The following is a 15,034-nucleotide window of genomic DNA, read 5'->3' as shown; positions in this document are numbered from 1 at the left end:
GAAGCTCTTTGGCTTTGAATCCTTTTGAAATGAGACAAAGGTGAAATGGATATGCATGTGTTGTAACTGCTGGTTTTGGCTGAGCTGCATGGATAGAAAATTAGGGAGGCAATTTTATTTGTTTACGAAGTCATTACGTACATTGATTTTGTTTTTAACCAGAATCTGGGCTGTCCCAAGTTTACATGATTGCCATGGATATAACATGTCAAGCTTGGATGCATCTGATCCAGGAAAAAAGATTAATTCACAGTGTCACTAATTAACTGCAATATTTTTCCAAATACCCCCCCTCCCCATTCCCCCATCCACCCACACACACATACATATACACACGCTTACCTCCCCCTCCTCCACCAACACCCCCGTGCCCGTCTGTCTCTATTAGCTGAGGTGGAGCCCTGCGTGACAAACCCGTGTCTGCACGGCGGAAAGTGCCTTCCTCAGGGAACGGGATACAGCTGCTACTGCCCACAAGGATACGCTGGAGAGAACTGTGAGATTGGTGGGTGATGCCCTCACATACACACTAAAGTGGCAGACACACACACACACAGACATAATGAAGCAAAGCTCTCCAACGGCCGACCGTCAGGTCAAAGGCCAAGCGGCCCCTCATAGCGTGAGAGGAGGTTATATGGTAGATTGGGTCAAAGGTTATATTCAGACTGGCAGAAGAGAACATTATGATCCCTTCAGGTCAAAGTACACCAGCTTTCACTTACAGGGTTTTTATTTTGAAAAAAAAAAAACAAGTAAAAAAGACTTGTTGAAAATAAAAAGGAAATTGTGCTGCAGTCATAAATGGCTGTCCAGCACAAATCTCTGGCTCTCTAACTTACTGTTATACTTAAATAAGTCAGTACTAGCTCTTAAAAATTGAAGGTGAATTGATCTATTTTTTCCGGAGGCAAGCAAAGCAAAAAAATAAATAAAATCAGATAATCCATTCTCTAAGTCTGACTAAATGAACGTTTTCTTCTTACTTTAAGAGCCCTGAAAGGCAAGCAATGAAAATAAAATCCTGGTCTCACGACTTATTCTCTTTTTTTTTTTTTTTACTTTATAAGCCTAGTACAGGAGACTCTATAGTTACTGTTAGTCAATGGTTTGGTTTTTATAAGAAATGTAAACAAAACATTTTAATAGCAAAATTACAACATTTTAATTTGCAACAAATCCTGCACTAATAAATTCTTCAACATCTACATGTCTTCCTGTGCCCTGAACTTAATTTTATTTATGAGGATAAATCTGTTATGGGGATGTAAAGATTTTTTGCAATAAAGTTAAAAAGTTGATGATTGAAGATATTTGTACTTCACTTGTAAATACGTCAAGCTTTAGGTAAGTTTCCTTCAAGAACAAAGTCAGGACTCCAAAAGCTAACAAAAGTAATACTAAGCACCTGCATTTTTACAGATAGCTCATGCTCATGGTGGCTTGAAAATGTCAGAAAAGCACGATCTAAATGGAATTTAGCCACTATTAATGGGATTAGTTGCACTTGTGCATCAATACATTGTTTATCTGTGAATTGATTTAGCTGAATCAACCAAAAATAGATATGAAGTTTGGGAAAATTGTTCTGTATTAAGGTATCATGGTTGAACATTCAGCACAAATCATCCCTATGGCCAGTTTGAAAAAAAAAGAAACATCCAAAAGATGACGCAGGACACCCCTTTGCACAGGTTGTTGGACACTCCAACCATGAGGTGTAAAACATACTTCACTTCATCCCTATGATAATACATGCTCAGCTCATTAAGCTGTCATTCCTTAGTGAACAACTTATGAATAAATTAACTACATCCAGTAGCATATTTACTTCACAGCTTCAGTGAGGAGGACAGAAAAAAAAATCAAACTGACAGCTAGCAGCACATGTGCGGGTATGCAGGGAGGCTTTGCAGTGGATTTACAGAATTTGCTGTATTATCTCTCCGAGGAGCAGTTTCCATTCTGCATAATGGATGAGAGGGACAATGGGATCAGAGTTCTCATAGTGAACAACAAAGAGCTGCGCTGATTTAACATGAAAAGACAGTTGGTGGTGTTAATCGGTGAACAAGCAAATCTCGAGGTCCTTCAAGATTACAACACTCATAATTAGGCCAGGAATGTTTCTCTGACAAAAATGTGTTACTGTAACTGTAAACGTCTGCGGTCGGAGTCAGCACATGACCCTGGGGAGCTCTGTTGTCCATAAGAAGTAAAAAAAAAACGTGGTTAGGATTGAAGCCTTTTTAAACACTGAACATAAAAAATTTATCTTTTTTTTTGTAAAAGGTGTAAAGCATAAGTGTATTTTACAGCTGAATTCCCATATTCCTGTGCATTCATGTGTTTTTTTTGTCAGATAGCTAAACGTGTCAGAAATCGCATTCAAAAAGCAACTCGTTGAGACTGCATGTCAACTAAAAGCCATTTAAAAGCATTTTCAGTGTGACTCCGCTCTTATAAAATCCGGATTATATTACTGCATCGCTATCTGGCAAAATCATCATTCAAATAACTGAAAGCCAACGTCTGCGTGATGAATTCAGCTTTACTTACATGTGCGATGATCTCCCACACGGAAAGATAGAAGTGGCAGAATGTCTTTAACATTTGCTCACACATTCCACAGCATTGGACATAATGAAGTCAACAAATCAATTTCCCTCTGCTGCATGTGCACTGGAATAGGGACAGTAGTCCCAATTAAATGGCCAAGCCCACTGCAACCATAGCTCGACTCAACTATGTATGCAACCATACTGACAAGTTTGTAATTTTCTAACGAAAACAATCCGAGTTAGGTGCAAGAGCTTTAGATAACAACTAAAGTGAAATGTCGAATGCTTCACGTGGTGGAGATGGTTATTTTTCAGCAAGAATTGAGACTCTTGTTCTCTTGAAATTATATTTGATGTTATACACAAACAACACTGATTGATCACAAACTTTAGTCTGTTGGAAGAGCGATAAATCTTAAAATACATCAGCTTAAAAGAATCTCTGGTTTCAGTCTCTACATCTGTCCGCAACAAACAGTCTCCCTCTCTTTCATTCATCTAGAAAGAGCTGCCATTTTCATAAACAGATAAACAACCTCTGCTGCCAGTATAAAGTCAAACAACACTTTTTAGATGTTGAAGCCTCAGCAAAGACTAAAATTGGAAAATGGGCTTAAAAAGTATTCAAGTATGATCTTACACAGTCTCACGCTGGTACATTGCAACATATTTTACTAACCAACCATGGATAAGCCCAGATTAATGTTTGATTCTTTTGCAACCAGCACTGTGAAAGTCTTGGTTAAGGCTACAGGTCATTCTAGTTTGATCTGTCAGACACATTTAGCTCCTCACAGCCATCGACCCTTTTCCCAGCTCTGCTTTTTGCTTGGAACTAAGTAACCGTTAAAAAGTGAGAAAATAATGTGAAGTAAGTTTGAACTTGAGCTTTTTTGTTTCGCTCTTGCTGTGAGTTGTAATGGATTTCTGAAGTCCTGGGGTGCATCTGTTATTCTGGGTCCCGAAAAACCCACTGTGGTGAGGATTATACGCCCTCTATTTACCATGATAAAGTGATACTATATTGATCCCTGTAGTGAAATGTTCCCTTTGCCACCCCTCCCACAGAGCAGTTAGGGTGCATAGACTGCTGCAGAGCAACAGCCCTGGAACTGGTTGGGTTTCTGTTGCTGCTGAAAGCCTCTCCGGCAGGGATGAAGTCTGCCAAAATAGGAGATTGAACCCAGACCCCAGGTTCAGAATACTGCTGAGTCATCCAAGAAATTTATGTCTGCACTGTAACTGCATTAAAGTAAAAGCAATGGAACGTGAAGTCTCTATTTTTATTTCAAGCAGTTTTTTGTAAATTGAGACAATGGACAGAGATGAAAGAGAAGATCACACATACGGTGAATGAAGACAACTTTAAGTTCTGTAAACACAGAAATGAGGTTTTAACACTTAAAAGGCTTTTAGAGTTCATTCCACTACGAGAGAATAAGGACAAACAAGAAAAGTGAGGGTGATTAGGCGTTCTGCACACTCTGCAGACCCTGTTTGAATTATGGTAATTTATTCACCAACATGGACACACTTCAGTATTGAAAGCAGGACTGATAACTGACTCATTTTGTGGCAGATTTTAAATTGCAGAAGGTTTTTTTTGTTTTTTGAACATCACTTCAGCAGAACACGTTTCTATCTTGAACCCTAAAGAGATCTTCAACTGGTATGTTTTTGCTACCTTTTCTTCCCTGCAGACGTTGATGACTGCCAGTCCGAGCCTTGTGAAAATGGAGGGACTTGCGTTGACAAGATTGATTCATTCCTCTGCCTTTGCCTGCCAAGCTATGGAGGAGACACGTGTGAGAAAGGTGAGAGGAAGAGTACTGCAGTCATAGAGAAATATCAGATAACTGTGCGAAAGGAATTATCATGCACTGGTTGTTCTTAAGAAATGTTACTGGACTGTGGCACCAGCTAATTCTGAACACCGTTGAGTGTGTAACCACAGAGATACATTTTTAAAGATTCCCAGTCATGTAATTGTGTTAAAGGATTGTTACTTGCTGTGCTGGAGGACATAGTCCTAATCAGTGTGCAGCGTCTGTTTCTGTTGTATGTCATAACACATCCCACAAGGCCACATCTATTCACAGCTATCGGACAATGCATCTGTGCGTCACTGGGCTCCAGGGTAACAAATGCGGAATAAATCCCAAGGATTTTTTCTAGGCAACGGCTACTGTTTTTGCAGAAAAGAATGCACTAATAGAAATTCTTCCACTAGTTTGACAGAAGTGGCAGGAATCCATATTTGAGCTGCTCATGTTACAGTGTTACTTGATGAAAAAAAGTAATTTTTAACAAATACAGAATTTTTGCAGGTTTTTTCAAAGTTCCTTAAGTGTGTTGGTAACATTTTCCAGATAGTATGTAGCCGATTTACACATCTACCTGTGATGCATTGGTTTCTCCACATAAACAGCACCAAGCTAATTGCTGATTTGGAGCTGGGGCACCAGCATCACTCTCCTCCTAAATGGGCCTTGGCACCAGCTGTTGTAAAGCTGTGCTTGGCTTGCAGGTGTTTCTTCACATTTGAAGCAAAACTTTTTGCAGCAGGCATTAGGACATGATCTCCCATGGTCAGTTTGCATTATACAGTGAAATTTTAATTTTTCAAGTAGAATCAAAATCATTTGAATATTTCAGCAAAGACTGCCCCTTCAGTCAAGTCAAATATCCAAGTCAATACATATGACTGTTCGTATCCTTAAATAGAACTCATAAAGGGAATGTCTAAACTAATGTTCCGGGATAAAGGAGATATTGCACATCTCAGGAAGGTCTCGTATTGGCCTGAATGTCTGAATCTTCAACTTCCAATATAGAAAAAAATGAAAAAGGACAATTAGAGGCCAAATTTGTTCATTCAGTTTTGAGAATTTGTCATAAAAGCTGAGCAAGAGCAAAAATATGTGAACTACCCACTGATGCACAGCGTGTGCAGCCTAGAATTAAAGCTGGGCGAAGATAAAGCTGGATTAGGCTGGATTTTTCTGCTCAGGGTTAGGGGTGTGACATTGAAATTTTCAAACATGGGATACCGAAGCAAAGTGTAAGGGTTGTGCTTCATGATTTTTGAGTTATTAGTAACTTAAAACAGTGTTTCCTTTAAAACACTGTACAAACATGTATTCCAACTGCGTTACAGACCAAAGGAAATACAAGAAAAAGGGAAATGAAGTAGAAAGAGATATATGGTTTAAAAGAAAGCAGATAAGTGGAAAGACAACAAGTAAATACAAACTTAATGCAAATACATGGCTAAAAAAAAAGTTAAAGCCACATTTTTCAATGAGAAACAAACCAGGGAGAGCAGGAAGACTTTTTCTGAAAACAAACCAAGCTAACCTTGCACTAAACCAGAAATAATTTGATACAGTAATTCGGTAATGAAAAAAGAAAATCTGGTGATCAAAGAGACATGTAGCAGCAACGAACCCACTGACACTGTGTTGGTGGTACATAATTCAACAAAAAAAGAAGAAAATCTGATCTCTCGAGCTTCCTCAATGTGAATAATAAACACCAGATTCAAGATTCAGAAGCAAGATAAACATGAGCATTTTTGCGGTACATGGCACAAATTACAACCAGGATAACACACTTAAACCCACGTTAAGATGCACACACACAAATGCTGATTCACCTCCTCACAGGTTAGAGACACCTCCAGCTCCAGAGCTCACCTCCCTGAAAGCGTGTGTGTGTTGTGTGCCGGCAGTAATGAGAATTAATGAATATCTTACAGTTATAAATGAATGCTCAAGCCTTGCTGTTATTAATGAATACCAATAGGGCAGAGAGGGGGCCACATGTGGTGTGAATGGAAAATATACACATGTAATTGCAGTTCATGTATTTGGCTCAAGATGACACAGTCATCTATTTTAGTCTTTATTTGCCAAATGAGATAGAAAACTGCCTCTCTCTGCATCCTCCACAGACTTTTAATCTAATTATTATCTGACTTTCTGCATTTAAGTATATTTTGGGGAAGAAATTGTTTTAACTTCATTTCCCCACCATTTTACAGACATTGAAGGTTGTGAGCATGGATGGAGGAAGTTTCACGGCCACTGCTACAGGTAGGATAGATAAAAAATTGTGTGAAAACCATTGGAGTTATAATAAATGTACCTGCAACCACAGAACGCTCATACATCTGTAATGCCCTTTTACACCCTTAAGTTAACCATGGCATACTCACATTACTACTCAGAACCACTTAAATCTGTCTGGCTGCATAATAGGTATTTTCCTCTGAGCTTCCATTGTTCCATCCCATAGGTATTTCACCCACAGACACACCTGGGAAGATGCAGAGAAAGACTGCAGAGAGCACAGTGCCCACCTCAGTAGTGTCCTTTCCAGCACTGAGCAGGAGTTTATCAACGGTATGTGTGACCGACTTTGTTTCTGTTGATTTGGTTTTATCACCTTCACCCATCTAACACAGAACTTTTTTTTAGCAAAGACAAAAGATCAGGGCACTTAAAATTCTGTCCTGCACAATCTGACCCGGTCAGTCAGAGCAAGAACATTTAAAAAAAAAAGTAAAGTTAATGCAGTATTTAGAAAAGCAGGCTAAAAGTAGATACACATATAAAACGCATAAAAAAGAAACGGGGTAAATGGTACGTTAATATCAAATGTAAGTCACTTATACTGTTGTTTGTTTCAGGTCTTGGTCATGACAACGCCTGGATTGGTCTGAATGATCGCACAGTGGAGGAGGACTTCCAGTGGACCGATGGCAATGATATGGTCTGTGATCAGTTTTTAGTTTATGAGAATCCCCCACTCAATCTTTAATGGTGCTTGAAACCACCATTCCATGAAAAAGTTGTTGTTGAGAAGATTCTGGGCTGAAATAGAATAAATCCAAGCTAAAAATATGAGAAAACTATGAACGAATAATCCCATAATTTATTAGAATGGAAAGGCAAATTACACCATGCATGCAACTTTGGCCCCTTTGCGGTGATGCCATCATAGTTTAAGTGTGCAGCACCACGTTCCAGTAGATCAGAATCTACTGTAATGTTCTACACATGAGCACAACGAATTGAATCAGTAGTCAAATCTGTATGTTTAAAATAAATTGGCACTTTTGCAATCATCAGCAGAAAGCTGCCCACACATCCTCTGAATATGACACCTCCATAATGTACAATGTGTAAACCTCTCTAGAGCCCCGCACACTCAGGGAGGAGTGCCATACCTGTAAGCAGGAAATTCCCGAAAAAACAAGAAAAACAAGACTTGTAGTAAAGTAAACTCACTCAGCCATGACTCATGACCCAATAGAAGTGTGCAGTGGTGTATTTTTCTTCAGAGAGACAGCCCTCTGCCTGTGTTTTTCTTATTTCTTATTATTCAGTTATGTTTGGGACATTTTAGGGGTGCAAGGGGTGAGTAGACACCAGACAATGAGTGGGTGCGGTTAAAATCACCGTTTCCTCCCTCTGCTCTCTGTGTGCACGTCTGTTCAACACACAATGTGGTTCAGTCTCAGTCCTCCACTTGGGCTTCTCCTTCCAATTTGCAGAGGGATACTATCTCTTCTCTTGCAGAAATTAAGGAGTAGCAGTCGTATAGCTACCCAGTATCCCCCCAAAGACACGATTGAAGGGCTGGTTGACCGCAGCTCATCGATCCTAAAAGAAATGGGGCACTTTACCCAGGGGAGGAATCAGGATTGGGCCTTTGGTAGAAAAAGCACTTTCAAGTAAAATCTTAGGATGCTGTATCTTCCTGAAGGATTGTGTGGAAGTGTGAGCAAATGTGGACTTTTTTGTTTTTGTTTTTGAACATAACCAAGATTTAAGAAGCTAAAGAAGGTTTTGTTTTTTTCTCTTAACACGTTGTTCTTTTCTTGGATGGCAAATTATCTTTTGAACACTAGCATTGTTCCAACACTCTTTCATGTTGTGCAGGAAGGAAGGGTCACGTTTGAATGCTGTGTTCCACATTCAGTTACTGAAAATAGTAGCTTTTTCTGACTTTAAATAGCATTTATCACCAAGACTGCGTGGATGAGCAAAGAACCCAGCAGCTGATCAGTCCGATTTTGACGACTGTTTTCTGACTGGTACAAGATAAAAACAGAAATACTGAAATCCAACACACAGTACTTTGGAAGGATTTGAGCTCATGTGTTTCATGTAAAAAAAAAAAAAATAGGAGTGATTTATTTTTAATTAAAATCTCATTCTTGTTTATGTGCAAAGTCTCATCCTGTAATCCTCCAAATGGCATTAATGTGAAAATACCCATTTTTAATCTCTGCTTTAGATAAATAGGAAATGAGCTGACTGAAAATTTCCAGTCTTGCTGTCCTGACATGAAAGCAATTGCAGCTGAATTCTAGTCTTTGCCGATGTGCAGATATATGAGAATTGGAGGGAGAGCCAGCCGGACAACTTCTTTGCTGGCGGTGAGGACTGTGTGGTGACCATTGCCCATGAGGACGGCAAGTGGAACGACGTGCCCTGCAACTACAACCTGCCCTACATCTGCAAGAAAGGCACAGGTACTGTGATACTGCTAATGCCCTGCAGCTGACAGCACTTATTAACAGAATTTTCTTGTCATCATTCTCTGTTTGACAAATTATATTTTCTCACCACATAAAAGGTTAATAATCAGTTCATGTGCAGAGACAGTCTGGTTGCTTGTGTGTGACCAGCTGGCCCCCTGTTAGTCATCAGTGCTCATCATCACCGCTTGTTCTCTATGTACAGATAACGCTTCCTTTTCACAAAGTATCAGTAGTTGGCCACACTTGAGCAGATGTTTCACATCACTTACAGCTTTGCCTTTCACAAAAGGTCACCGCAGCACAAAAAATTATGACAAACACAAATTTAAGTGAAGACTGTGATTCCGTCCAAAACCTGTATTGATTTTTTATAGCAATATCAGTCTCAATCTTCCTCTTATTGGTGTCTCTGGCCCCACTTACTCTCGTCCAGGCTCTTGCAGTTATTGCCAGGTTCGCAAATATCATCTAAAATTCCTCTGAGCAATTTTGCCAGGTTGTCTTGATGCTCGCCCCCACTCCTTCCCTCTTGGATTCAGCCAACCTCAATGTGTGTGCCATGAGAGCTTGTATGAGTCAAAGAAAACACATGGAAGACATGAGGCAGGGAATGTTGGAGGAAGAAAGAGAAGGATGAAGAAGGGACAGAGAGGGATTAAGCAGTTTGAGAGTGTGTGTTTGTCTGGCTGTAAAAACCATGTTAGCTGAAGAGACACATCACCTCACTCTGGCTTCATTACATTCCCTCAGTGATCGGATACAGCAACAAGGCTGCCATCTAGAGGCAGCGTGCACCTGAAACATTGTTCCTGAATGATTGATTTTCCACACTTTACTTGATGTCATCACTTACGTTTGACAAATGTTTCATTTGTGACACCAGACACAGTGATTATGATTAATTCAGCATCTTCTATTTGATAAGAAGCATGTCTTTGGAGCTTTCTCTGTATGAGTTGTATGGCTTAATTGAACTGTTTTTGGCAGTTTTATGTGGGACCCCACCGGCAGTGGAGAATGCCCATTTGATAGGTCGGCGGAGATCACATTATGACATCCATTCAGTGGTGCGCTACCAGTGCTCTGAGGGATTTTACCAGCGTCACATTCCCACTGCACGCTGCCGGGCCGACGGAAGCTGGGAGCGACCCAGGATTATCTGCACAAAGTGTGAGTGTGCAGTTTAAATCTGCTTTATGTCAGACATAACTGACTTTGGGGTCTCATGAATATTGTCATGTATCTTGTTACAGTGTTTTTAAGCCTTGTTCCCCAGTCACCATAATGCCAAATGTTCTACAGAATTTTCATCGTATGTATATAATTATTTGTTTTCATTTGCATATTCTGGATTTAAAATGATCTAATTCTGGTATTTGGGTCCCTTGGAGTTGGACAATACAGCTATCGCAGCCATGAAATGGGATTCACTTATTTTAATCACTGAAATTCCAATTTAATCAAAGTGTCGAGTGTGGCTTTGGGGTCTGGACACTTACAATGAACTGCAACCAGCCGAAGAGTTTTAATAAATGAACAGTCATTTAATCTTTCTCTCTCTTCTACAAAGCTTTTTACTGCTGAAAAGCTCAAAATAAGAGGAAACTCCATAATTCTCCACACCAATACATCAGCACAAATGAGTTATGTTGAGGTTGAGATCATATAGGTCTGCTAATTACCTATAGGAATTGATATGGAAATAGCTAAATTACCCCAGAACATATAGTTTTTATAAGGTTTCCACTAAAATAGTTTTACCATTACATGCTCGTTGGTGTCGGTGTAATTCAAGACACTAGAGGTAAAAAATTATTTCGTGCACCACTGCCACCACCAGTTTGGGTTCAAAAAAGGTTTTCTTTCACAGAGCTTTTAGTTATAAAATGTCTGTCATTTTGGTTGCTGGAGATTTGTGAGACCAGGTCAAGTCAAAAGAACCTAAGGAGTCATCAAACAATCATAAAGCAGGTGCTTTTGATACAGACACAAAGGATAAACAATGGAAAATAATTTCATGCTATATTATGTTGGATCGTCCTCCCTTAGGTCATTTATACTATTACTAAATGTCAACACAATGCCTTGGCATAGAAAAAGGGCTCTGCATCAGAGATCTTGATGAGCATGTTCTCTCTTTGTGTAGATTAGGTTTTAATGTCAAAATAACTACTGAGTTCATATAGAGAAAGAAATTGTACTCCCAGAAGGACTACTGTCTCAGGCCTCATTACTAAATGTAGCCCTGGCTTTGATCCCCACCATGATTTAAAAAGGCAAAAAGAAATGATGGAAAAATCTCCTCAGTATTTTGAGGCTTTCAGTGAAAATTCTTGAAATTCTACAATACATATTCTTAAATTTGTGGAACCCTTGTGGCTCTGAGCTTTTTCGTCTTTTTCACTGGTGAAAAAGGCAGTGGTGTTCCACATTTTTCTGCGCAGCCTCAGTTTCTGACCCCGTTCCTCCTCTGAATACTGTGTCTATTTATCATCTAGAGCATCAAAACATTTTGACGAAGTTTTTTTTTTTCAACCCCATGGCTTCCCTACCCCTCAGTGGTATAGCCTGTGCCATCTCTTTACAGTTGATCTTCATCAGGACCGTCATATGTGGCTGGTGTAAAATTCATCACTACTAGTGGTTATCTAAGAACGTCACAAAAGACACCAGTTTAAAAACTGAGCAAACTTGCTTTGCAAGAGATTCACTTTAATGTGTTCTCAAAAACATTCCTTTTTTAGTCTCTGTGCTACAAATTTAAAACTTATCAGTTTTGCTTCAATTGATATTCTGAATATTTCTGCAGAAGTCCCCTAGAGCCTGACTTAAAGATGATTTGTCAAACAGATGAAAATTTACCAAACAAATATGAGGAAATTGACATGTGAAAAACAAGTGGATAGTAAGAACTGGAGTGAGACATTGACATATCAACAGATTTTTAAACACGACGGAGGGGATTTAATTCACTGGGGTTCAGGAATCTTAAACCTGCCACCTTTATTTATGTGAGCTGTGTTGTAGGTCTGCTGCGCACACGCAACATTGACCCAGAAAAACATGTTTCCCTCCTCCTGCAGCTCGGCGTTCGCACCGGTACCGACGCCATCACCACAACCAGCACCATGAACGCCGCAGGAATAGGAGACATGGAGGAGAGGGGCACAAAGCCAGAGAGGACGTGCACAGCTACTACTGAACCAAATAATACAACATCTGCATTGCCTAGGTGCTAACTATGGCCAATAAAGACAGTAGTTCACATAACTCCTATCTCCTTTCCTGCTTCTCATCACGCTCTCTCTCTCTGCTTAGCTTTATTCCTCCTGATATATAGTATCATTTCACTTCTAACATACAGCTGATCTCCATAGTCCTATTTCGGAGTTTGGTTCTTTTAACTGAGGTCCATGCGAACACCTACTATAAGACTTACTCTTAAAACCCTCCGTCCCTTACGTCTCAGTAGTCATTTCTCCACCTGTCTAACAAACTATAATCTTCTCTTGGCCTGTCAGACTGACAGCAGTGTGTGAGCTTGTGCGATTGTGTGCATCTAAGACAGAAACTTAGCGAAGAGTCCATCCGTCCATCCATTTTCTATACCCACTTAATCCAATTTAGGGTTGCGGGGGGTTCTGGAGCCTATCCTAGTTTAGAGAAGAGTCACTTTTTGTAATAGTTTGCTTGATCTACATGAAACATAACTTATCCTAGTGTTCTGTTTACACAGACGGCAGTGATGCAAGATAGCGTTTAATCCGTGGTAACCCTGAGCTGTTTGTATGTGTACTGTAGCTGTTACTTTTTCCATAGAGCACCTAAGTAGCTGTTCTGTTTTATTCTACTGACATGCTTTTTTCTAATATTTGCTGTTTGTGTAATGTTTCTATTTATTATGAATCATTTGCTAGTGAATATGCTGTCTTTTTTACTTATACACCAGAGAGCCAGTGTAACATCATTTTTCTATACCGGTATGTAAGTCCAACAGTCAGTCAGTTACAAAATGAATCATCCGATTGCCTCTAATCTCTGTATTGTATATATTGTGTTGTGTTTTATTGGCTGATTCCTGATCAATAGCTGGACCTTGTCCAATCAAATAGATTCCCCACAACGCCCTAAGAAGCCACCAACACATATGTCTCATTGACATAGGTTGTGTGGGTGGGATTATAAAATACTCGACTGAGGTAAACATTTGATTGTATCCAGTTTGCTAATCACCTTTGGTCTTTGCACGGCTATATTTACACGATGAGTAGAATGTCACTATTTTTTGTCTTTGGTCCATTTGATATTTGATCTGTCATCCACTTTTTTGGTGTTCTTATGACTTTTTGTCCTGCTGTTGTATTCCATTCTTAATAAAGTGAATAAAACTTGTGATTGATCTTTTATTTAAGCAAACAAACCCATCCTGACCAGCCGCCTCCCAAAGGATGATTAAAAGTATTTTTTAGCTGTTCAGTTGCACAATTAGATGCTGTACATCTATGTTCAAGCAGATTAGCCTAATAAGTCAGCTGCTGGGTTCACTATTGATTTATGCGGATGGTGTGATAGCCAGGAGACACTCAGGATCCCCAGATGATGAAGCTTACAAAACTTTGGTCTTGCTATTTTAAAGGGGCACTGTGGTTCAACAATAAATGAAAATGAACAGACAACAGACTCATCCTCACAGACCACACACAGCTGGAAACTGCTGGTGTTCTTGCACCCACTGCTTGCTCTGCTACCCTATGAGAAGGAAAACATGGACTGGGATCTGCCGACACTAGACACTAGAAAACTCCCCCAGTGTCCATGGATGAGATCCCAGCTGTCAAACTGACAGTAACGAATCTGCATTTAAGATGCACATTGCCATGGTGTTTCAAATCTTCAAAATCACTTGACAAATGACAGCTATGTTCTTCATATGGCAAGTAAAACAGTATGGTGTGTATCTTGTCATCTCATCATTCCAATCAGCATAATTATACTTTTTTTCTGGCTAGCTGCCACCTTTCCAATACTAGTAATTGCTAAAGAGAAAGTTTACCACAGTCCCTCACATATAAACAATCTGAAATAGATGTTGATGATAAGATGAGATCCTGTGAATACAGTTAGCTGCACTGCCATGTAAGGGGACAGCATTCTTCTTTTTCTTTTCTTTAGTCAGCCCATTTCAATCATAAAAACTATCAAACGGGTATGTTGGCATGGCTATACACCTGAGTCAGCTTTGAAAAATTACATTTAAGTCATGAGGCAACCAATTTTCATTTTCTAACTTACAAATCGATGCCAAAAAGAACATGTTGCATGCTGATACCCGTTATTACCTCAGTGGTAATTTGTTAGGGAAAAATCAAACACCCCCCAGGGAAACTGATTAGAGTGGAAGTAATATTAGATAAGAGCTGGGAATGGAGTGTAACAAGATCACAGTTTGAAATCTAGTAAAATCAGAGAAGAAGAGGAGGTATGACCCAGAATTCCAGAATTTTCCTTCAAGACACTGGGGGTACTGGTTGAATAGTCCACTTCACTCCTATCCTCTTCCCCTGAGCTCTTTTCCTCGACCTCCTCGGAAAATGTCATAAGATTAAGGAAAGATGATACGAAACAATCTTAAGTACTTAGGAAAAAACATCAGCGCCACAATAAGAATCAAACGACATTCACACTAAGCTTTTCTTTGTCTCATTGTTTCATCTCGCTCCACTTTTTCACAGATGTAAATATATTACTTTACATATTATATAACTTTAAGTATTAAGGTTGGTCGTTTAAAAAAGTAAAGTGAAAGATGTCACAGGCAGCTCACGTCCACCCTCCTGTTTCTTTACATGAACCACACTTAGTAGCTGCGACTGTATGACAATAATCAGGCATCAATGTGAAAGGTGGGTTGCAAAGAAATGTG

The 15,034-nt window shown here is 39.5% G+C and overlaps 1 protein-coding gene across 4 annotated transcripts in view; it reads left to right on the top strand.

The window, feature by feature from the left end:
* The window catches only part of LOC140268987 (neurocan core protein-like), a 42,356-nt gene extending 28,853 nt beyond the window's left edge, over positions 1 to 13,503 (top strand). For 3 of the 4 annotated variants that reach the window (XM_072364000.1, XM_072363999.1, XM_072364001.1), the window contains 8 exons: positions 389 to 505; positions 4,262 to 4,375; positions 6,604 to 6,655; positions 6,858 to 6,964; positions 7,252 to 7,334; positions 8,958 to 9,102; positions 10,099 to 10,281; positions 12,195 to 13,503. In XM_072364000.1, the coding sequence (XP_072220101.1) occupies positions 389 to 505; positions 4,262 to 4,375; positions 6,604 to 6,655; positions 6,858 to 6,964; positions 7,252 to 7,334; positions 8,958 to 9,102; positions 10,099 to 10,281; positions 12,195 to 12,313 (920 nt within the window). In that variant the 3' untranslated portion in view covers positions 12,314 to 13,503. The remainder of the gene's footprint in view (positions 1 to 388; positions 506 to 4,261; positions 4,376 to 6,603; positions 6,656 to 6,857; positions 6,965 to 7,251; positions 7,335 to 8,957; positions 9,103 to 10,098; positions 10,282 to 12,194) is intronic. The other variant, XM_072364002.1, reaches the window with a different exon arrangement.
* Positions 13,504 to 15,034: the final 1,531 nt, after the last annotated feature.

The sequence above is a fragment of the Leuresthes tenuis genome, unplaced genomic scaffold, assembly GCF_036924035.1.
Source record: "Leuresthes tenuis unplaced genomic scaffold, fLeuTen1.0.hap1 SCAF_14, whole genome shotgun sequence".
NCBI classification, from domain to species: domain Eukaryota; kingdom Metazoa; phylum Chordata; class Actinopteri; order Atheriniformes; family Atherinopsidae; genus Leuresthes; species Leuresthes tenuis.
The sequence above is the reverse complement of the archived record's forward strand: the minus strand, read 5'-3'. Positions and strand labels throughout refer to the sequence as shown.